The 20,292-nt window shown below is 55.9% G+C and overlaps 1 protein-coding gene across 4 annotated transcripts in view; it reads right to left on the bottom strand.

Moving 5' to 3' along the window:
- Positions 1 to 20,292, bottom strand: part of GTF3C1 (general transcription factor IIIC subunit 1) — a 71,189-nt gene that overhangs the window by 6,775 nt on the left and 44,122 nt on the right. For 2 of the 4 annotated variants that reach the window (XR_014840388.1, XR_014840389.1), the window contains exons 20-32: positions 19,116 to 19,257; positions 18,374 to 18,509; positions 17,882 to 17,960; positions 17,582 to 17,770; positions 13,413 to 13,570; positions 11,440 to 11,582; positions 10,588 to 10,669; positions 9,230 to 9,342; positions 6,632 to 6,694; positions 4,891 to 5,707; positions 2,704 to 4,589; positions 1,573 to 1,860; positions 700 to 959 (exon numbers count right to left, since the gene is read on the bottom strand). Coding sequence is in view for 2 of the 4 variants with exons in the window: in XM_005662064.4 (XP_005662121.1) it covers positions 700 to 959; positions 1,573 to 1,860; positions 2,704 to 2,876; positions 5,614 to 5,707; positions 6,632 to 6,694; positions 9,230 to 9,342; positions 10,588 to 10,669; positions 11,440 to 11,582; positions 13,413 to 13,570; positions 17,582 to 17,770; positions 17,882 to 17,960; positions 18,374 to 18,509; positions 19,116 to 19,257 (1,920 nt within the window). In the remaining 2 variants the exon portion in view is untranslated. The remainder of the gene's footprint in view (positions 1 to 699; positions 960 to 1,572; positions 1,861 to 2,703; positions 4,590 to 4,890; positions 5,708 to 6,631; positions 6,695 to 9,229; positions 9,343 to 10,587; positions 10,670 to 11,439; positions 11,583 to 13,412; positions 13,571 to 17,581; positions 17,771 to 17,881; positions 17,961 to 18,373; positions 18,510 to 19,115; positions 19,258 to 20,292) is intronic. The other 2 variants (XM_005662064.4, XM_005662065.4) reach the window with 1 other exon arrangement.

The following is a 20,292-nucleotide window of genomic DNA, read 5'->3' as shown; positions in this document are numbered from 1 at the left end:
CACGTGTCCACAGCTCCTCAGACCCCGTGAGATCCCAGGAACCCCCATAAACTCCCGCTTTTGCTCCCGGTAGCCAGGGCTGGCTTCTGGCGCTCCTCTCCCAGGTCTCTGCTAAGACCCCAGCCCCAGGGCAGCACATTTTTGCCAGGGCCGAGCTCCTGACTCAGCAAAAATACTGCCTGTGGCAAGAAAGTAAACCCTTCCAACTCAGCAGTGAAAATAAAGGCAAATCAGTCGGAGCAGGAAGAGGGTGGGAAGGAGAAGAGACGCACAGGGACTTCTCATTTCAGACGAGGATAATGAAATATCCTCATTTTATGCGCAGGGACTCGAGGGGGCGGGAAGCGGAGGGGTCAGTCAGCTATTTAACGTTTCAAAGGTAATCAACAGAAGAGCTCCCCAAAGTGTAAAATTGGAAGTAAAGGAAGTGAGAGGTAAAGAACGCAGGAGGAATACTCAACTTTCACAGCCAGAGGTCAAAAGAACCCCTATGAACAAAGACCGGTGAGCGCTCACCACCACAGTGGGCACAGCCCAGGCGCCCCGAGCAAGCGAGGAAGCGACTCAGGGGACGGGTGCCCCGGGGTCGGCTGCTAAGACTGGAAGGGGTTTGCCTTGGTTTTTGCCTTGGTCTGGTGTGCGGCGGTGGCCGCGCGTGGCCTGGGGAGCCTGGCCGGGAACCCGGGGCGGGACACTCACCGGTGGGCCCGAGCCTGGTGGGCGCAGGGGTGGAGCGCAGCCAGAACTTGACCTGGCAGGAGTTCACCACGATGCTGTCGTTGGGGTTGAGGTTGCGGGTGCTGACGATGCCGGGGGCGCAGTAGCCCCGCATCAGCAGGTAGTTGGTGTGGGAGGCCTGGGGAGCTTTCACCTCGATGCTCCGGCGCTTGGCCCCGGAGCCTTCGTCCAGGTCTTCCTCCTCGTCCTCATCCTCTTCTGTGGCCCCGTCCTTCCCCAGGCTGGGGGCAGAAAAGTGACCCGGCTGGTGGAGCGCGGTCGGGCCACCCCTTCTGGGCACACGGTCCCCTGACATCCCCCCCGCCCGGCAGCTGGCTGTGAGGTCGGCGCGGACTGAGGCTCCAGCTGCATCTCTCTCGCCTGCCTTCCCACACCCCTGCGCCCCTGTCCGCACCCCTCGGTCTCTGCAAGGGCTGCTCTTTCTGCCTGCGAACCTTCCTAGGCTCTGTCCCCAAAATGCCTAGTCTTCCATACAGCCCAGTTTAGCGATCAGCCCTCTGGGAACCTCTGCCGCCCCCACCTTCTCTGGGGAGGCCTCCCTCCTCGCCACACTGTTCTAGGTCCTTCTCTCTGGTGCAGCCCAGTCATGCTCTCCCGCCCTGGCTCCCCTGGTCCCTGGAGGCACCAGCAGGCGGCGCTGCACTGGACACCGTGAGGCAATCCCCAGGTCACGGATCTGTGGGGTCAGGACCCAGGAGCTCCCGCAAGGCCCTGCCGTCTTTGCAAATGCCTACACAGTGCTGGCCGCGACGCAGAGAACCTCAGCATGTGTTTGTTGAATGAATAAAGAGGAGATGACCGAGCGAATGAAACTGCAGACGCCCCAGCTCTCACCTCTTAATGACCTCGTTCTCCACCAATGAGCTGTCCACCACCACGATCTGCTCTGGGATCCTGACGTCCACGGCAATGAGGCCCAAGGAGAAAAGGGTCAGGGTGGCCACGCAGTGTCCTCCAGGGCCGTCCAAAGAAAATGCTACCAGGTCGCTCAGGGAGTCCTGGTTTTCCTGGTCTTTGAAGGAAAAATTATCAGGCCGGTCCCACTTGCCGGCAGCCCGGATCTTGTCGAAGAACTGGAATGACTCTGTGCAGATGGAGCTTGGAAATCGCCACGTGAAAATCCTGCAGACCGGAGAAGGGAAGGGCCTTGCTGAGGGCAGGGCGCTGGAGGCCTCGGCGCGGGTGGGCTGCGGACCCTTCAAATCCTGGCATCAACGCTAAATGCCCCAGCTTCTGCCCGGAAGCCCGCTTTTCCATCTCAAAGGCGCTGCGCTGCGTGCTTCCCCCCACTCACCTGCTGTGACCCTCATCTAAGCCAACATGCCAGGCCTCAGGGACACGCACTACAAACAGGTGCCGAGCTGGGGAAGATGAACGTGCCTTTGTGACAGTCATTTTTACGCCAGGCAAGCGAGCCCTGAGTCCCTACAGAGAGGGGACGCGGGTGACCAATCTCACTGTCTCCATGTGGTGCCTGCAGGCAGGCCCCTGCCTCTGTCCAGACCCTGGAACCACCACCTCTTGCGTGTGTGCGCGGATCGGGTCTGGGGCTTCCAAGTGCAGTGTGTGAACCTGCAAGGCAGGCGGCCGGGTGCGCTCTGAGCTGGGCGGGGGGTGGGGGGGGGTGAGGGGCCCAGGTGACGGCCAACTGGGAGGGTGAACTCTTGGCTGGTCTAATATTTAGAAACTCATTTTACCCAATGTGAGGGGGAAAAGGGAAACAAACTATCTGCAAAAATGGTAAACGCTCCAACACCTACTTCCACGGCCTCAGCCTCACTCCCACGCGAGGAAGGACAGGCCTTGATGAGACGCTGGGTCCCAGAGGCTGCGTCTCGCACAGGAGGCCAAGGGAGGCCCGGCCACCCCCGTCTCCGATGAAGAGGCCGCCCGTGACTCTGGCTCCCCGCAGACGGGGCCCCCCGCTCCCAGCAGGCCCAGGGCTCCCGGGCGGCGGGGGCTCACCTGTGGTAGGCCTGGGACAGCTGGTAGGACATGGGCACGAACGGCAAAGCCCGGTTTTTCTTGGGGCCCAGCATGTGGCTGACCCGGCGCCGGTTGACCAGGCTCCGGCGCTGGTACTCCATGAAAGCCTTGGCCAGGACGTGGTCCTTGTACTCGCGGTACAGGCGGAACGTCTGCAACACAGCAGGCCGCGTGTGAGCCACATGCACGCGGGCGCCCAGACGCCCCAGCTACCAGTCGATGGAGGAAGCACTGGTGGGGGCGACGAGGGATGGAAAGCCCGGAGGGATCCCGCGCTCCGATGGTCAGCCTGCACCTACCGCACCTCAGAGGGCACGGGACAGGGAGCTGGAGGGAAAGGCGGGCTGCAGACCACGCCTATTGCTCTGGATGCAAAGACGCCAGGGGCCGAGGCAGCATCACCTCTGTTACCACTCTAGCCCTCACCCTCATCTAACCCATCAGGGTGCCTGGGGGGGCTCCACCCCCGGACGTGTTCCCGAAGGCTGGTACCTGCTCTGTGCCGTCCACGCTGCACCATCCAGGCACTGTAATCAAACCTGACTTGTTTTCCTTCAATAGCTCCCTTTTCTCCCAGCCCCTCTCACCTCCCTTGTGGTCTGAGGAGCACTGATGGAAGAACATGTGCCAGGCCCAAGCTGGCTCTACACTTGCATTTCCCAAGGGGGCGTTTCCCCCGACCCCTGGCACCAGAATCCCGGGGATGGGCAGCACACTTGTCAGCATCTGGCCTCCTGACTGCAATCAGGGCGGTGGGGGGGGGGTGCTGGGATCCGCCAAGAGCTCTCCAGCTGGGAGCTCCCAACACGGCACAGGGGGTTAAGAATCCGACGACGGCAGTGCAGGTGTAACACCCAGCCCGGTACAATGGTTTAAGGATCTGGTGTTGCCGCAGCTGTGGCGTAGGTGCAGCTCCTGCTCAGACTCGATCCCCGGCCCAGGGACTTCCATATGCCACGAGTGCGGCTGAGGGGAAAAAAAAAAAAACCCAAAAAACTCTCCAGTTGACAAGGAAGGCCCAAGTTTGGGACGGTATGTGTCTAAATATGGCACAAATGAACCTAACTACAGAAAAGAGGCAGACTCACGGACATGGAGAAAAGCCCTGTGGTTGCCAAGGGCGAGGGGGCAGGGAGTGGGATGGACGGGGAGTTGGGGGTCAGTAGATGCCGACTATTCCATTCAGGACGGAGAAGCAACGAGGTCCTGCTGTACAGCACAGGGAACGAGATCCAGTGTCTTGGGAGGGAACGGGATGGAAGATAATGTGGGAAAGGAATGTAGGTCTAATTGGGTCCCTTTGCTGTACAGCAGAAATTGACAGAACACTGTAAATCGACTATAAAAAAAATAAAAAAACGCTCTGCTGAAACCCTTTGGGGCGTTGAGGGGTTTGGGGGTCACGAGCCACCTGATTCTCTCGGCATGGCCCTGCAATCAACCTCTCTCTGCTCCCTAAATAAATAACAAATTCATTCACTGGTTTAGTGGGGTCAGAAATAGCACCTGCCCTTTGTTATTTTTTCCCCCTCAAGTTCCAAGTTGGCCTAATTTGGTCAATTGAGCCACAGAAGCGGGGCTCCGGGTTTAAAGATTAAATACGAGAGGAGATGGGCTCCACTTGGAACACGCTTTTTCCATCATTAAAAACACAGCGGGGAGTTCCCGTCGTGGCGCAGTGGTTAACGAATCCGACTAGGAACCATGAAGTTGCGGGTTCGGTCCCTGCCCTTGCTCAGTGGGTTAACGATCCGGCGTTGCCGTGAGCTGTGGTGTAGGTTGCAGACGCGGCTCGGATCCCGTGTTGCTGTGGCTCTGGCGTAGGCCGGTGGCTCCAGCTCCGATTCAACCCCTAGCCTGGGAACCTCCATATGCCGTGGGAGCGGCCCAAGAAATAGCAAAAAGACAAAAAAAAAAAAAAAAAACAAACAAAAAAAACCAAACAAAAACAGCGGGGAGTTCCCGTCGTGGCTCAGCTGAAATGAATCCGACTAGGAACCAGGAGGATGTGGGTTCAATCCCTGGCCTCGATCAGTGGGTCAGGGATCCAGCGTTGCCATGAGCTGTGGTGCAGGTCGCAGATGAGGCTCGGATCCCTTGCTGCTGTAACTGGGCTATGGTATAGGCTGGCAGCTGTAGCTCCAATTCAACCCCTATCCTGGGAACCTCTATATGCCATGGCTACTGCCCTAAAGAGCAAAAAAAAAAAAAGAAAAAAAAAAAAACCCCACGAAACCCACCACAGGGAACGCAGGCTTGGGGAGCGGGCCCCTCTGTGCTGGGCCTTCAGGGCCACATGGACTCAGGATGGATGAATGAGCTTTGGGATCTTGGGCTCATGCTTTTCAGCTTCTCTGAACCTCAAGTTTTCGAGCTTGTACAGGAGAGCGGATCCCACCACCTCCCCAGGCTCGGCATGGGGCTGAATGAGATCTGCCTTTCCTCGTTCTCGCCCAGCCATGGTAAAGCAGCACTGTGGTTCTAGTAAGTTCTTAGGGGACAGCGCGGACTCGAGGCCCACAGAAAGGCAGCTCTTCCACTGGGCGAGACCTAGCCATCCAAGCACACGGACTTCTGTACCAGAGGACTGGGAAAGACACGCCGAGGGGCTCAATTGCTTTCTTTGCTCTTCGGCACAGCTCACGTCCCCTCCTGCCTAATTTTCTGCCTTCCACAGGAGACTCAAAGCCTCAGGGCTGGGAGGGACCTTGGAGGTCACTGGATCCTGCGCCCGTACGTCGCAGATGAATGGAGCGAGGGCCTGAGTCTCAGGGGCAGCCAGGCCCCCGAGGCCCCACGGCTCAGAAAGAAGGTGCCAAGACCTCACGGGGCCATAGCCGCAGCCACGAAAGGGCCCCCCGACTCCCACCGCGCTGCTGGAACACCCACCTGAAACGACTGGCAGTACTCCATCTGTCTGTCCGAGAGGGCCAGCGTGCTCTGGATCAGATTCTGCAGCACCAGGAAGTGGATGTCGTCCACACTGCAAGAGACCGGGCCACGGTGCGACATGAGCCCCCGGGCCACGGGGCGCCCCGCAGCGTGGGGAGGCTCGGTTCGTGCTAAAACGGCTTTCAGTCTCACCAAGGGCACGAATGCCCAAACTACCCGTAAACCAGAGCTGAAGAAAGGATGGCTGTAAAGCCTTACTGATGGGTCCATTTTGGTGGGAGAAAAGCTCCCGTCTCGTGGGGAAGGGGTGACACCCCTTGGAAACGGGTTTTCATGACTAACACATGTGGTTAGTGCTTATGTTTTCTTGGTCCGATTTCATTTTACTTATGTTATAGTGATTATTTTATCCATTACAGCTGGTTGACAGTGTTCCGTCAATTTTCATTGACCCAGTCACACACACGTGTATATGTTCCCTTTTCTCCCATTATCAGGCTCCATCACAAGTGACTAGACAGAGTTCCCAGTACCACACGGCAGGATCTCAGGGCTCATCCATTCCAATCTTTGTCCAGTTTTAAACAAGGGTTTCTCCAACGAGACTAGGCTTTTCACTGAATACGGAGTTAAAATCAAACTGACTATTGTTTATCCGAGACAGAAAGAAAAAGCTGTTTTCTAACCAGGGCTTTGCTTGGCGAGCCCATGGGCTGAGAGCTTCCGGACCCCACCCAAGGCAGGGCCAGCCACTGGCAGCGTGAGGGCTCAGGACCCTCATCCCCAAAGGGCCAAAGAATAATTTAGTCTCTGTGGTTGAGAGCCACTCGACTCTGCCGTGACAGCGTGAAAGCAGTGCAGCCAGCACACCGAGCGGGCGTGGCTGGGCCCCAATAACACTTCACTTCCCAAAGCAGGAACCACGCTACATAGGGCTCTAGATGTTCCCCGTGCTAGGCTGCGGGCAGCCCCATCAGGCAGCTGCGGAAAAGGCACTCGGGCTGGCGGAACTTGCCTATTAAGTTTATCCTCTTTCCTGACTTGATCTTTCTTGTCGGCAATCATCAAAACTCGGTATCTGCGTACAAAACAAAAGAAGAGCGTGTCAGGAGTTCCCTCGTGGCCCGGCGGTTAAGGATCCGGCACTGTCACTGTGGTGGCCCGGGTTCCATCCCTGGCCCAGGAACATTCCGCAGGCTCCGGGGCACAGCCATCCCCTGCCCCCCAAGAAAGAGTGAGTCAGTAGAACCCAACAGACCTTCCCTAGCCAAGCTGATGCTCACGGGAGATGGCCACTGATTAGCTTATGTGTTGGAAAAAAATGTCACCATCACTAAAATTCAAGCCTGCACAAGTAAATTAAAAGGAGAAAACACCACACTCCTGGTCCACAAAGGAGCAAGTTTTAAGAATGAGGGTGGAGGAGTTCCCGTCGTGGCGCAGTGGTTGATGAATCCGACTAGGGACCATGGGGTTGCGGGTTCGATCCCTGGCCTTGCTCAGTGGGTTGGGGATCCGGCGTTGCAGTGAGCTGTGGTGTGGGTTGCAGACGCGGCTCGGATCCCGCATTGCTGTGGGCGTAGGCCAGTGGCTACAGCTCCGATGTAACCCCTAGCTTGGGAACCTCCATATACCGCGAGAGTGGCCCAAGAAATGGCAAAAAGACAAAAGAATGAGGGTGGAGAACGAGGAACAAGTGACCACTGCAAAGCAACAGGGAGACGTGTTCACTGGCAGGGAGCCAAGTGTCATGGGAGGAAGGTAACGGTGGGCTCATCATGATGGAAAACAAGCCTGAGAAAGAAGACCGGGGAGAGTTCCCGTCGTGGCCCAGCAGAAGCGAATCCGACTAGGAACCATAAGGTTGCAGGTTCGATCCCTGCCCCGCCCCCCCCCGCCCCCCCCCCGTGGGTTAAGGATCTGGCTGTGGTGTAGACTGGTCACTGCAGCTCTGATTCAACCCCTAGCCTGGGAGCTTCCACATGCCACAGGCAGGTGCGGCCCGAAAAAGAAAAACAACAAAAAAAAGAAGACTGGAAGAAAATACCCAAAAGGAAGTAGCAGTACTAGGTAACGGGATTATAGGTTATTTCTCCACCTATTTTTTTTCTTTGAGCACCATGTAATATTGTTTTATTACAGTCATACCAAGCAAATAAATATAAACATCAATCTAGAACTCAAAAAAAAAAAACCAAAAAAAACCCCAACCAACCCATGGCTATTTATATGTAAGACATTTCTTTGGTTTCTACAAAACTCAAGTCAAAATTCAACTTTGCACTCTTCCTAAAATGTCGTAGCCAGACAAGATACCTTTTTAGAAAAACGTGAACTGTTTTTAGTCAAACAAGAAAATATTTGGAACCAGAACTCTTTTTTTGTTTTGCCCACCAGAGGGCTCAAGGCGAAATTTAGTGGTAAACTGGTACAGCTAGAACTTTTTTCTTTCCGCCAGATGGTTCATGAACTCCCCTTTACAATCTTTAACGGTCTTCTTTTAGGACTAAAAGTTGCCCCCACGCTCATTTTTGGAAAATACGGGGGGATTTTAGGCTGAAAACAAACCATGCCACTTGGGAGTTTTGGAGAACAGTTTGTGGCAAAAGCAAAACCAAAATTTAAAAAACAGAGGCCCTGCTGGGGCTCAGCGGGTTAAGAACCTAAGTATTCATGAGGATGCGGGTTCGATCCCTGGCCTCACTCAGCGGGGCTAAAGGATCCGGGCGTTGCCACAAGCTGTGGCGTAGGCGAGGCTGCAGCCCCGAGTGGATCCCTAGTTGGAGAACCTCCACATGCTGCTGGTATGGCCCTAAAAAGACCAAAAAATCAAAACCAGACAAAAACAGCTAAAGGGCATCAACTGGGTAAATGCCTCAGATGGCCCCTTGGGCCTGGCACACAGCGGGAGTGAATGTTCACTACTTTGTGGGTGAATGAAGGACGTGATCCCCAAGGAGAGACACAGAGAGCTCGCTGCAGAGGTACCACGAGGTCACAGTGGGACCAGACGGATGCACGTCATCTTGAGAGGAAGAAACGTGGAAATACAGCAGCTGGAGGGGCTGCCCTGATGAGGGGGGTGAAGAGAAGGGGGGTGAAGAGGAGGGGTTTGCACTTGGATTGGGCAGTGGCAACGGGCCCGGCTCACAGCGCCCAAAATATTAAAATTCCACAGGTTCTGGGCTCCATCCCCAGTCTGTTCCTCTCCAGATGCCTTGGAAAGAGCAGGGGGCTCTGGGGTCAGACCCACCCAAGTGCAAATCCTGGCTCACTAGCACTGTGACCTTGGGAAGTTCCATCTCAGAGTCTGCTCGTGTGAAAAACGAGCTGTCTTAGCAAAAATCACTCCGATACCTGAGCAAGCCCGAACCAGGCCAACAGCAGGGCCTTCACAGGGTGGACGGGTGTGCCTGGCAGGGTGCAAAGGGATGGCAGTGCCTCCCCGTTTTCAAGTCACCCAGGACAGGAGGCGAGGGGCTCCAAGAGTCGGGCCAGCGCAGAGCTCACTGGGAGGCCAAGGGGAGACATCCGTGGCGGCGGTCCTGGCTGGTGACCTTCCCTGGCTCTTGTCCCCAGAGGATCACCCAGAACCATGCCAGAGGAAGCTTACCTGGCAAAGAGCTCCTTGAGTGTGTCTGGGATCTCAAGGCTAGAATTCTTTAGAGCCGAACTGAACTTTTCCTTGAGCTTCTCCACAAATTCTTTAAACTCACTGGCACAAACCTTTCAAGAGGAGAGAATGAGATGGTAAGCCCTTTTTCTGCCCAGAGGGAGGTTTCACTAAGGCTCCGGCAAGGAAAATCTGACCACGAACTCCCGCGGCAGTGACCTCCCTTGCCCTGCTTCCTCCGCTGCCTTTCCTCGGCTCTGCAGTCTGGGCCCAGTGCCGACGCCTTTGAAAAGCCCTCCTAGGAGATGCTGCTGGTCGCCTACCTCCTCCATCCCATTCTTTCTCAGCAGGGGAGCCAGCCCCAACCTGGTGTGGGGAGACAGCCTGCCCTGCCCCACTGGGGTGGCGCGGGGGTGGGGGAAATCAGGTTGGATTTTCAGGGAAAGGGCACCCCCTCCCTGATACAAGGACCCCCTCTCCACTTCTTCTTGCACTGGGATTGTGAGGACTGAGCTCCAGCAGCCACCAGGCAGCCATGAGGTAACCAGCCTGAGGATGGAAAGCTGACCACCAGGGATGGGGAGTGAGTGACAGAACGAACCTGGGACCCTGAGGGCAACCCCGCTTTGCTGCACGTGCACAGGACAGCCTACTTATGGGTTGCTTGGCTCATGGGAAAAATGAAGCCTTAAGCCCGTTAGGTATTTTTTTTTTTTCCTCTGTCACTTGCATCACAAGCACCCCGAATCCTCCGAGACCTCAGTGGCCTGTGCTTTCCTTTCTCTCAGTGACTGTGCTGTTCCGAGCTGCCCATCTACTTCTCTGCCTGTCCCACTGCCCCATGGCTCCGTTTCCACTGGCCTGGCCTGGTGCAAGGCAGGACACACACGCAGCAGAATCCAGCGTTAGCTTGGTGAGTGAGGGCTGGGTAGACTCTGAGCCGAAGAGCAGGGAGGCTTGGGTCTGGAAAGGCAGCTTCCCTGCTCATCAGTCCCCACGCCAGCCCCGGCCACAGAAAACTCAGAAAGAAAACTCGTTGACTATCCATAGGCTTTCTGGAAGTCTAGCTGTTTGTAATTTCTGAAGAGCTGCCCTGTTCTCTTAATAAAATATGACCCCAGGACTGGCAGCGCTGCAAAGAGACATGCCAACTCTTATCGACTTTAAAACCCGTGATGGCGCCAGATCAAATGAAGTCCACGGCCAAAGCCCTGACCAGTCGGCTTCCCAGGCGAGGAGGGGGGAAGCCTATGTCTGCAAGGCCGGCAGAGGCGCCGGGGGGACCTGGTGGGCCAGACTGGGACCCAGCAATCCCAGTCTCCGGGGCGGGCTGAGTCCGACCATCGCGCGGGGCCCACCTTTGGGTCTTCATAGTTACATTTTCGGTTCATGAACTCTCCAACGAGCGCCTTGTCCTGGTACACCTCGGCGAGGCAAACCCTGCAGGGGGAGGCCACGGTCAGGTGACGGAATGACGCCCACATCCCAGACTCCCTGGGCCACTGGGAGATTTCTATCCTGACAGTTCTGGTCGTGGCAAACCATGACCTGCTTAGGTGCCTGCTGGCTGATTAGAGCTTTTTAAATTTCTTTTTCCTTTTATAGGGCCACACTTGCGAGGAGGAGCTGGTGGGGCAGCCTCACCAGCCACTGACAAACCACAACAGGGATGCTCTGTGCCTCCCAGCCAGCAGCCATCCCCACCCGTGCTTGGGCAACACGCGGCTCTTCTAGGACCCGGCTGAGGGCGCTTGGTCCCGGGATCCTGTCATCCTGTCTAGCCGCTTTCTGTGTGCGCCACGCACACAGGGGCATCAGTCAGGAGCTGCTCCGGTGTGTTGAAACACTCTGCCTTCCCACATGCTGCTCATGTGAGGAGACGAGGTGACAGGCAGCAAGTCACCCGGCCTGTCTCTCCGTCTGTGACAAAGGAGGACAGCCCCTGCTCCGCAAGGCTGTCCTCAAGTCTCAATAATTCCTGCCACGTGAAAACGCCCCCAGTCATGCTTGGCTCCCCCTCCTGCCACCCAAAGACAAGGTCACCAATAACCTCCAACGGACTCCGCATGCACCACTGGACCGCTCAGATTTTGTCTATCTGGGTTTTACGTCCGTCTCTTAAGGAAATGGGGTGAAAGAAGAGTAAGGAAGGAACGAGAAGCATTGGAATACCCCTGCCTTGGAGTTAGGGACATTCAAACGAGGCTTACTTATAGTTCAGGTAGGCCTGTGGATTCCTGACGATGTAGCGAGCCCTTCGTCCGACAGAATGAGATGTTTTATCCAAAGATTCTTCGAAGGTCGAGTGCAAGATGTCCCGCACCACCTGCCAGGGCACGAACGGGCCCTTCACCTGCATCAAACACAAGCCGAGGCGGAAGATCAGCATCCTCGGGACCCACGTCACGGGTCACAAATGCAGAGGAGCAGGGCGAACACATTCTCCGCTTTCCTCGGCGGACACTCAGGAAACACGTTCAGCGGACGCGCAAAGCTCTCACGTCATGGGTTTACTCAGTCACGGTTCCTGGGCAGTGACTGCGTGCCTGGCCCTGAGTCAGGTTCCGGGCAGAGAGGGACACACAAGTCCCCAGTGTCCTGCAACGAACAGAAGTGCTGGGAGGGTGCTGGGAACACTGACTGGAAGGCAACGTGTTAGGGGAGGTCGGAAGGATAGAAAAGGTGTCTCATTCGACAGTTCGAGAGGTTTTGTTTGTTTGGTTTTTTTTTTACTTTTTGGCACCTGCTCCCTATAGAAATTCCCAGGGGTCGAATCGGAGCTACAGCTGCTGGCCTACACCACAGCCACAGCAACATGGGATCCGAGCCGCATCTGTGACCTACACCACAGTTCACGGCAATGCCGGATCCTTAACCTACTGTGGGAAGCCAGGGATCGAACCCACATCCTCACGGATGCTGGTCAGATTCGTTTCCGCTGAGCCACATCAGGAACTCCTGGTTTGAGGGCTTGAGGGGTTTAAGTGCCCACCATGTCTGCTTGGAAACATTCTGTGTTTGGTGCTTGTACATAAGTAGAAACAGAAGGCGCTGGATCAGTAGACACAGGCGACCCTCCCCGGGAACACAGGCAGGAAGGCAGAGCCCAGGTAAGGAGGGGGCTTGAGGACCAGGTTATTTTTTAGGGCTGGCCGCAGAGGGAGGGGCCGGGCACAGAAGGGAGTGAGTGCAGGTCCCTGCAGGACTTCCCGGCTTCCCCGCTCTGCGAGGCGGGTGGAGGAGGCAGGCCTCGGCCATCACTGCTGGGGTGAGACAAGGAACAGCAACACACTTGCCGTTAGGTTCCTCTCCTTGCAGAGGGATGGTGTTGGGGGTTTAGGAAGGGGCTGAGGGCTAAGAAAATCTGGGAAAATGATCCAGAAAAGGGATTGAATGAGCCTGCAGGCAAAAAGCATCCTGGGCACAGGACCTTCTCCTTGCTGGTGCGGCTGAGAACAGGAAACACAAACAGGCTTGTATGAAGCCTCACCGACCCTGCCCAGCAGTAGGTATCCCCACCTGCAAGGGCCCTGGATGGGACGCGGGCAGAGCTCAGGCTCCGGGAGCTTCTCTGGACCAGTCAGATTCAACACTGGCCTTGCGAGCTGTGGAAGGCGGGCACCCCGGGCACGGCCACCAGCCCACGCCGACTCAGTCCACACGGACGAGTGATTTCTGCGTGGGAGGTGCCCCGCGAGGGACAGTGGCCGTGACAACACACAAGGAGTCTCCCTGCCTCTAGAAGCGGCCGCTCCAGTGGGCCAGGAGGCATCAGAAGCAAAAGGAGCAGCGTGAAATGCTGGCGGCCAGGGGGCAGCGCAGGCACGCAGGGATTGCTTCCAGTTGGCAGGACCAGTGAGGCCTTTCCGGAGATGATAAGCAGTTACTGAAGGATAAATAGGAGTTTTCCAGGCAGATGAGATGGGAGGAGGGGAGCCAGGAAGGGCCAGAGCGCATGTGAAGAGAGGGCACTGCTCTGAGCTGCTTGGTCTGCAGCTGGAGACAGACAGACAGACAGACACACCCCCCCCCAACCCAATGGCTGGAAGGAAATGTGTTAGAGACGAGCGTGTTATTCCGTGCAGAATCCTGGGAAATGCTTCTCGCAGAGGCCCCGCAACGGTGTCGGGGGGTGGAGGGGTCAGGCAGCACAGCGCCCCCACCCCGGGAGGGGCCCACGCACCTTGGGGTTGAGGATGTTGCTGGCGATGCGGCAGAGCATGATCAGCCCGTCCTCCTGGATGGACCACGTGACGCGCAGCCGGGTCATTCTCTGCAGGGCGCTCTGGTCGGCCTCGTCGTGGTAACGCGGTCTCTTGATTTTCTCCTCCGGGGGCTCTTCTAAGACGGGGAGAGGAGGGGGGTGCCTCTGACAACCGGTTTGGAGCTGTCCCTCTGGAGAGGGAAAGGGTCCCCACCCAGGGGTCAGGCTGTCTGAATCTCATCGGGTGGGGACTCGGGCACACTAACCACAAACGACTCAGCCCTTCCTAAGGGAGGTTTTTTTTTTTTTTTTTTTTTTCAGCCCTTTCGTCACTTCTCTTTGGTCAGATTTCATGGGGACAGGCTGGGCAGCCTGAATGCAACCTCATGTTAGGTATCTGCCTGCCTCTGAGCCTCCACCGGGCAGCCCTGAGCCCTTGGAGGGCGGCGCCTCGCGCAGAAGCTGCGGAGTCTGCTGGGGTGTGCCCGCCCCAGGAGCGGGTCCCCACCACTCCCAGCCCTGCAACCTCAGTGATGCTGTGCAAACTCTGGGGCACCGTGGGGACCAGGCCTGCGCTCCAGGGCCGCCCCAAGGATGGAATGAGACTGGGTATAAAATACCTGGCACAGCGCTGGGCACAAAATAGCTACTACCTAAATAATAAGGTCTCCAACGTTATGGAATATCTACCAGATGCCAAACACTGGCTTAAGCTTTTTAACCTATCTTCGCTTGTAATTAAAATAACACTTTAGGGAGTTCCCATCGTGGCGCAGTGGTTAACGAATCCGACTAGGAACCATGAGGTTGCGGGTTCCATCCCTGGCCTTGCTCAGTGGGTTGAGGATCCGGCGTTGCTGTGAGCTGTGGTGTAGGTTGCAGACGCGGCTCGGATCCTGCGTTGTTATGGCTCTGGCGTAGGCTGGCGGCTACAGCTCTGATTAGACCCCTAGCCTGGGAACCTCCATATGCCTTGGGAGCGGCCCAAGAAAAGGCAAAAAGACAAAAAACAAAAACAAAAACAAAACAAAACAAAGAAACACTTTACAACAACTGTACGTGAAGGATACAATGATCATCCCCGTCCGGCAGGGGAGGGATCTGAAATGCAGAGTCACGCGGCCTAGTACGCAGCAGACACGGGGTATGAACCATGAGCTCCGAACCACTGGGTGCCCAGGGCCTCCCTCCCCTAAGGGAGATACTGCAGCAGTTTCGCAGGCAGATGCCCTATGCTACCGCCAATTTCAAAAGACTGCCAGTTTGGTAAGCGGCTGCCAAAAGAGGGCAGGAGACAAGTGGGCAGGCAAGAGCATTTTTGGGGGTCTTGTCGTTTTAGGGCCCCCACCTGTGGCATATGGAGGTTCCCAGGCTAGGGGTCGAATCGGAGCTGTAGCTGCCGGCCACACAGGATCCAAGGTGCGTCTGCGACCTATACCACAGCTCACGGCAACGCTGGATCCTTAACCCACTGAGTGAGGCCAGGGATCGAACTCACATTCTCATGGGTACTAGTAGCATTTAGATTTGGGGATTTCCTTGTGGTGCAGCACATTTAGGATCTGGCGTTGTCACTGCAGCGGCTCAGGTCCCTGGTGTGGCGTGGGTTTGATCCCTGGCCCAGGAACTTCCACATGCTGCAGGTACGCCCCTGCCCCCCAAAAGAGCATTTAGATTCAAAGCACCACCACCACCACATTTTGCCTTGTGATGAATTCTTTGAGAGCCAGATTGATCTTTTTGTTTGTTTTTGTTTTGCTTTTTAGGGCTGCACCCGTAGCATATGGAGGTTCCCAGGCTAGGGGTCCAATCAGAGCTGTAGCTGCCAGCCTATGCCACAGCTCATGGCAACGCTGGATCCTTAACCCACTGAGGGAGGCCAGGGATCGAACCTGCAACCTCACAGTTCCTAGTCGGATGCGTTTCCGCTGCACAATGATGGGAACTCCTTGATTTTTTTTTTTTCTTTTTCAAATTGATCTTACACAGGCTAAAATGAGAAGGCCATTTCAACGGATGCAAGGTTATTTGTTATAAACACCAGCTAAATAAACCACTAAGAACAGTTTCCTGGAGTTCCCTTGTGGCTCAGTGGGTTAAGGCTCCAGCAATGGTCACTGCTGTGGCTCGAGTCTTCTGTGGCACAGTTTTGGGTTCGATCTCTGGCTGGGGAACCTCTGCACGTTTCCCCCCACCCCCCCCGCAAAAAAAAAATTCCTATTTAAACATTCTAGTTTCAGCTGAAAAAGCTATAGCTAACAGATCGTTGTTAAAACACACACAACACTGAAGGGATATAAAAGTTGCCTAAAACATGGACACTGGTCTCTTTGCTGCCCTCCCTCACTGTAGATACTGCCCAGACGAAGAGTCAAAACAGGGATCTACCAGGCACCACACAAGAGGGGTTTGTGGGATCTGGGGAGACCCCACAGGCTTATGTGACCCCATCTTTCCTTTGATTTAAAAATACCCAAGAAATAGCAACAACAAAAGACAAAAAAAAAAAAAAAAAAACTAAAAAAAAAAGGAGTTCCCGTCGTGGCGCAGTGGTTAACGAATCCGACTAGGAACCATGAGGTTGTGGGTTCGGTCCCTGCCCTTGCTCAGTGGGTTAACGATCCGGCGTTGCCGTGAGCTGTGGTGTAGGTTGCAGGCGCAGCTCGGATCCCGCGTTGCTGTGGCTCTGGCGTAGGCCGGTGGCTATGGCTCCGATTCAACCCCTAGCCTGGGAATCTCCATATGCCACGGGAGCGGCCCAAGAAATAGCAACAACAAAAGACAAAAAAAAAAAAAAAACAAAAAAAAAAAACTAAAAATACGACAAGGAGTTCCCGTCGTGGTACAGTGGTTAACAAATCTGACTAGGAACCATGAGGTTGCGGGTTCAGTCCCTGGCCTTGCTCAGTGGGTGAAGGGTCCAGTGTTGCCATGAGCTGTGGTGTAGGTCGCAGACGTGGCTCGGATCCTGTGTTGCTGTGGCTGTGGTGTAGGCCGGCGGCTACAGCTCTGATTGGACCCCTAGCCTGGGAACCTCCATATGCCACCGGTGCGGCCCTGGAAAAGGCAAAACAACAACAACAACAAAAAATAAAAATAAAAACACAACATAACTTTGCCCTGATGCACACAAATGCAGATATGAAAAGGTAAACCAAAAGAATAGGATTTTGGCTGGTTGTGAGGATTCTGCTAAGGATTTTGGGCCAAGGTTTATTTCAGGTGAGATGAAATCAGAAATTTGATCTGAGGGGGTTACTAAGTGAAAAGGCTCTACTAAGGCACAAAGGCGGAGAAAGCAGGGGGGAAGCACAGGAGACGTTCAAGGACCTCTCAGCCAGCAGGCCGGGCTGGGAAAAGAAGAGCCCGTCACGCAGAGCGAGCGCTGCGAATTCGGGGAGAGGGAACCGCGTCGGCGGGCAGAGCTCAGGCCCAGGCCAGGCCGAGGGAGGCTGCTGTGCCGCCCGAGCTGGAATGTGCAAAGACAAGCCACAACAGCCAGTGCTGTCTGGAATGATTCGAAGCCCGCCCGACGGTCCCAGGAGTGGAGAGCTAACTGCTCTCCCCTAACGACGCCCCCTGTCAGCAGGAAGCAGTCAGAGCGAGGCTGGCCCCTTTCCCCCCGCAGTTAGAGTCTCCAACTCTAGGGGGGGACTGAGGCAGGAGAGTAACTCAGGGAGTCCGTGTGGGAGCAGGGGCGTCGATGCATGCTCTGATAGGGTCACTGATGAGCATTTGTGGCTTAAGGGCTGCAGGGGATATCGTCCCCACAGGCCTTGTTTACTATCGGGAGTGTACCTACGCCCAGATGGACATGACTCCCTAATCCCCTGTGACTCAGTCTACGGGAAGAGGAGGGCAAAGAAACCATGAGACTCACGGGACACTTCCACCCCCAAGACCCCTATCGGACAAGGACCGATATAGGTAACTGGCCAAGGCCAATGGGAGAAAACCACATCTTTCTGGACCCCACGTTGGTACCCCCCCATCCTTAAGCAGTAAAAACCCCCATAAGCCAATAGGGGGGAGGCTCTTCTTCCCCCTCCCAACTGTCCTGGGAGCTGCCTGCTTTCTCGTAATAAAGACTTTGCTTGCTTGCAAAAAAAGAAAGAAAAAAAAGAAAAAAGCCGCCATTGCCACGGAACCTTTTTTCTTCCTCTTGGTCTTCTTCTCGGGGTCCTTCTTCACCTGTTTCCGCTTCTGGCTTTTCCCACCCTTCACCCTCTGGTTCCTGTCCAGCGTGGGCTCTCGGTCAACTTCCACCTGCTCTTCCCGGTCCGCACGCAGCTCCAATCCTGCCCGAGCCTCTCCCCAGAGGTTCAACCTGCTGCCGCCTGGAAAAAAGCGCAGGAGACAGTGTTTCCAAGTGACCTTCAGAGGCCAGGAGCCAAAGCTAAGGCACAGCCGTCCCACGTCGGTCTCTAGGGAACGGCCAGCCCACGTACCTCTGGCACTGAGAGGCAGCGGGCGCTTGGACAGAAACGTCTGCAGCCTCACTGTGATCCCGTTCTCTGTCGTGTTCGACTGAAAGACAAGGACAAGCAGCAGGTGAAGCGTGAGCTGCCAGGAGCCCAGGACAGTTTTGAGATGCGTGTGCACCTCTGATGCAGAGGCTGAGCGCGGCTATACAGGAGCCGACACTCGCCCATCGCCAGGCACCTCCTCACGTATGACCTTGGTCTTACAGACTTTATGTTCTTCTTTCAATGCCTGTCCACATCGCAGAAGAAATCAGAATCCATTAAAAAAAAAAAAAAAAGACCAAAAAAGGCCAGGCCTGACACTCCTTCAGTACACACGGAAATAATTGTGTTTCTGGTCAATTTTGGTTTGGCCAATTCAAACACGGTGAGCCAGGTAAAGGAGAGGCAGGTGAGCAGTGAATGGCAGTCCCGGGGGGAAGGGTGGGAGGGGGGGTTTGGGGATGGGCGCCCCACCCTTTTGGCCTTGTTGATGATGTAGCTGGTCCAGATCCAGTTTCGCTTTAGGTGCGCGTAGAAACTGGAATCAAGCCCAGCAGCTCCCAGCCCGTCGCCGGGGATCAAGCCTTCGTCCACGATCTCACGGCTGCCCCTGGGAGGCGGGAGATAAACAAAAAATGAGCCCCTCCTTGGCAACCGAAAGAGCCCAGGGAATGGGTGGGGGCGCGTATTGTAACTGTTACCTCCGCAGAGAAATGCCTGACAGGCAGAAGGGAAGAACAGGTCAAATGCCCAGATTTTTAGGTAAAATTCCCAACATGTGAACTTCAGCAACAAATTCCCTTTTTTTGTTTTTTGTCTCTTTGCCTTTTCTGGGACCACTCCTGCAGCACACGGAAGTTCCAAGGCTAGGGAGCTAATCGGAGCTGTGGCCACCAGCCTATACCACAGCCACAGCAACTCGGGAGCCGAGCCAAGTCTGCAACCTACGCCAGAGCTCTTGGCAACGCCGGATCCTTAACCCGCTGAGCAAGGCCAGGGATCGAGCCCGCAACCTCATGGTTCCTCGTCGGATTCGTTAACCACTGAGCCACTATGAGAACGCCTCCCTTTGCTTTTTTCAACAATGGGTGGGCTACCTAAAGCACAGCTGGGGTTGACAGGAGCCAGAGACTCGGGCTTCCCGGCCTGAGAGCGAAGCCAGAGACCCCCAGGCCCCTGCCCGTGGGACAGCGCGGCGAGGGGGGGACGCACGCACGTGGTGTACTCCATCATGGCACACTTGCGCTCCAGGTTGTGCCGGTCCACGGCGCGCTCCTGCTCCTTCTGCAGGCTGCCCTCCTCGTCGCTGCTCTGATCCGGGCCGCTGTTCTTCGGGGCACGCGGGCAGCGCACCACGCCTGGAAGACCACACACGAGCCCCTCAATGACCCCTTCCTGCCGTGGGCTGGCGGGGCCACGGAGGGCTGCCGGCCGGTGGGAGGAGGGTCGAGTCCCTTCCCATGACTAGGTTCCCCACCAGGGGAGTGGGTCTGAAACGGGCAGGACCTCTTGGCACAAAAGGCCTTATGTTAGCGCGTGGAGGGGAGCGGAGGTTAAAGCCGGGGGTAAACCCGAGAAAGGGCCTGCATGCATGCACGCGGCCTGGACTTGCTGCAGGAGGGAAGCGCAGCTGGAAACCAGAGAAACCCCAAGGCTTCCTTCTGGTGGGGAGCCCCGGGGAGCAGTCTGCCACACGGAAGAGGAGAGAAATGAAAACGACAGCGGGGGCCGGGGCGGCAGGGACCTGGAGGGTCGGGGGCAGGCGGTGTCACCGGGCCCACTGGAGCAGCCAGATGTTCCCAGAGTGCCCCAGAGGTGCATTCATGTGATTGGGAAATTTTAAACAGTTATTCCACAATAGAGCAGACTGCATTTCTTGTAAGAGAATACAAACTGGACTAAAACCGTTGCTTGGGTAAGGCCAGGGAAGGCCATACTTTGCAGACTGTCAAAGAGCCTCTCACATCAGGCTCAGCTGGAAACTTTGGCGGCAGGATGAGCCGTGCCCTCCAGTAGCCGGAGGTTTATCCAGGACATCTGGTCCAAGCTTTGCCTGGGCCCACCAGGTGGTCTTCCCAGATGAGAAACAAAGAAACTGAGGCTTAGGAGGCAACGAAGAGCTTACCCAAGGTCATGCATCTGAACGGACACTGAACCTAAGAGGCCTTTAGGCAGTGTTTCTTCGTGCACCACCAAGCTGCCTCCTTGGCGATAGAGAGGCCGCCCACCCCCAGGGCTGCTGCATCCCAGTCTCTGGACAGCACCCAGTAATCTGCATCTCCCCATGCTCCCTGGGTGCTGCCCATGCACTCTTGTTCTGGGAGCCCTGCTTTTAAGGATGCTTACATCTTATTACATGATGCTTTTCTCTCACTCTATGGGGGCAGAACCCC

Source organism: Sus scrofa, chromosome 3, assembly GCF_054392235.1.
Source record: "Sus scrofa isolate SSC_HxYL_T2T_F1_AM1 chromosome 3, Sscrofa_HxYL_maternal_Yorkshire_Landrace_v2.0, whole genome shotgun sequence".
Classification (NCBI taxonomy): domain Eukaryota; kingdom Metazoa; phylum Chordata; class Mammalia; order Artiodactyla; family Suidae; genus Sus; species Sus scrofa.
This window is presented reverse-complemented; position numbering and strand designations above follow the sequence as displayed.